The sequence below is a fragment of the Empidonax traillii genome, unplaced genomic scaffold (genome assembly GCF_003031625.1).
Source record: "Empidonax traillii isolate 1590-97213 ecotype Southwest subspecies unplaced genomic scaffold, ASM303162v1 scaffold2474:size23489, whole genome shotgun sequence".
Lineage (NCBI taxonomy): Eukaryota > Metazoa > Chordata > Aves > Passeriformes > Tyrannidae > Empidonax > Empidonax traillii.
This window is the reverse complement of record NW_020957667.1, coordinates 17,081-19,831: the sequence shown is the minus strand read 5'-3', so window position 1 is coordinate 19,831 and position 2,751 is coordinate 17,081. Positions and strand designations below refer to the sequence as shown.

At 45.0% G+C, this 2,751-nt stretch overlaps 1 protein-coding gene across 1 annotated transcript in view; it reads left to right on the top strand.

The window, feature by feature from the left end:
- Window positions 1-2,751, top strand: part of LOC114071960 (E3 ubiquitin-protein ligase BRE1B-like) — a gene marked incomplete at its 5' end in the record, with an annotated part of 23,422 nt that overhangs the window by 3,597 nt on the left and 17,074 nt on the right. The window contains 2 exons of the mRNA XM_027909865.1: window positions 1,140-1,253; window positions 2,589-2,738. Of these exons, the coding sequence (XP_027765666.1) occupies window positions 1,140-1,253; window positions 2,589-2,738 (264 nt within the window). The remainder of the gene's footprint in view (window positions 1-1,139; window positions 1,254-2,588; window positions 2,739-2,751) is intronic.

The window sequence follows — 2,751 nt, the reverse complement described above, 5'->3', positions numbered from 1 at the left end:
GGTTGGGATTGGGGGTGATGTTTGGGAGGCCTTATATAGGAGTTCGATGCTAATTAAGTGCTAATTATGGAAATGAATCATTAATTAGGGGGCTGAGGGAGCTCAAGAGAGTGGGTGTGGCTTCCTTATGCAAATGGTATGCTAATGAGGGGTGGAGTTGGGAGGGTGTTTGGAGGGTGTTTTATGGGAATTAGATGGTAATTAGGTGCTTATTATGGAAATGAATCATTAATTAGGGGGCTAAGGGAGCTTAGGTGAGTGGGTGTGGCTTTCTCATGCAAATGAGATGCTAATGAGGGGTGGGGTTGGGAGGGTTATTTGGGGGTCTGACGGAAATATCAGAAGTCTGTGGATGGGTTTGGGTGAATTTGGGGCCATTTTGGGTCATTTTTGGGCGAGCAATAAGGGTTTTTTGGGGTCTGGAGTGGGTGTGGCCTCCTTATGCAAATGAGATGCTAATGAGGGGGTTATCAATCAAGCTAGGCACTAATTGGAGAGTTTGAGAGAAATATCAAAGGTCTTGGGGTGGATTTGGGTGAATTTGGGGCCATTTTGGATCCTTTCTGGGCGAGCAACGTGAGGTTTCTGCGGACTGGAGTGGGCGTCACTTCTGTATGCAAATGAGATGCTAATTAGGGCCATAAAATGCAAATCAGGCTGTAATTGGAAGGTCTGACTGAGATATCAAAGGTCAGGAGGTGAGTTTGGCTGAACTTGGGACCATTTTGGGGCCATTTTGGGCAAGCAATGTGGGTGTGGCTTCCGTATGCAAATGAGATGTTAATGAGGGGGGGTTATCAACCAAATTAGGCACTAATTGGAGAGTCTGAGGAAAATATCAAAGCTCTTTTGGTGGATTTGGGTGAATTTGGGGCTATTTTGGGCGGGCAACGTGGGGTTTCGGGGGTCTGGAGTGGGCGTGACTTCTGTATGCAAATGAGATGCTAATTAGGGCCATAAAATGCAAATCAGTCTGTAATTGGATGGTCTGACTGAGATATCAAAGATCTGGAGGTGGATTTGGGTGAACTTGGGGCCATTTTGGGTCCATTTTGGGCGAGCAACGTGGGGTTTCTGGGCGTGTCTTCCCTATGCAAATGAGATGCTAATGAGGGGGCGTGGTGGGCGTGTCCAGGAAGGCCCAGGAGAGTCAGAAGGAGATGAAGCTGTTGCTGGACATGTACAAATCAGCCCCCAAGGAGCAGCGGGACAAAGTGCAGCTCATGGCGGCCGAGAGGAAGAGCAAGGCCGAGGTAATTCGTCACTAATTAGCTGCTAATTAATGGCAATGATATGCTAATGAGATGGTAATTAGGTGGCCATTAGAGGGTAATTGGATCCCTCTTTGGTGGAGTGAATTTGGTGGTGAATGATGAGTTGGTGGGGGGTTGGGTAAAGGTCGGTAATTAATGGTGATTAATGGGGTTAGTATTAATTAACTGATTCATTAGATAATTAATTAAAGATTTTTAATGGTGTTAATTGAAGAGTGTTATTAATGGTGTTAGTTGACGGATTAATTAATTAGTTATCTGTTTTAATGCTGTTCCTTAGGTAGTTAATGGTGTTAATTAGCTGGCTAATTAATTTATGGCTTTTAATGGTGTTAAGTAATTAAAGGCTAATAATGGTATTAAGTAATTAATGTTCAGTTAACGTTAATTAACATAATTGACGCCCCTAATTAACCTCAATTGACTAACTCCCCAGCAAAAGGAGGAGTGCTCTTAACTCCATAATTATCGCTAATTATCCTAATTAGCCTAATTAACTCTAATTAACCCAAATTAAGGCTAATTAAGGCATTAATTAATTACTTAGAGGAGCTGAGGTCGGGGAGAGTCCTTAATAACTCCCTAATAACCTCTAAATTAACACTAATAACTCCCAAATTTACACTAATAAAGGCTAATTAAGACATTAATTAATTAGTTGGAGGAGCTGAGGACCCGCTGGCGGGAGCTGGAGGAGCGGGAGCGTCGGGAGAGCAAGAAGTTGGTGGATGAGGAGACACTAATTACCCTTAATAATCCCTAATAACTGCCTAATAAAGCCTAATAAATGCTAATTAATGCTAATTAAGACATTAATTAATCAGCTGGAGGAGCTGAGGGCCCGCTGGCGGGAGCTGGAGGAGCGGAAGAGCAAGAAGTTGGCGGATGAGGAGACGCCAATAACTCCCTAATAACCTCAAAATTAGGACTAATAACTCCTAATAAATGCTAATTAATGCTAATTAAGACATTAATTAATCAGTTGGAGGAGCTGAGGGCCCGCTGGCGGGGGCTGGAGGAGCGGGAGCGTCGGGAGAGCAAGAAGTCGGCGGATGAGGAGCTGCTAATTACCCCTAATAACCCCAAAATTAGGACTAATAGCTCCTAGTAAAGGCTCATTAATGCTAATTAAGACATTAATTAATTAGCTGGAGGAGCTGAGGGCCCGCTGGCGGGAGCTGGAGGAGCGGGAGCGTCGGGAGAGCAAGAAGTTGGCGGATCAGGAGACACTAATTACCCTTAATAATCCCTAATAACTGCCTAATAACCCCTAATAAAGGCTAATTAATGGTAATTAAGACATTAATTAATCAGCTGGAGGAGCTGAGGGCCCGCTGGCGGGAGCTGGAGGAGCGGGAGCGTCGGGAGAGCAAGAAGTTGGCGGATGAGGAGGCCCTGAGGCGGCTCCGGCACAGCGAGGAGCAGATCGAGCACCTGCAGCGCCGATTGGCGGCCACCAAACAGGTCACTAATTAAC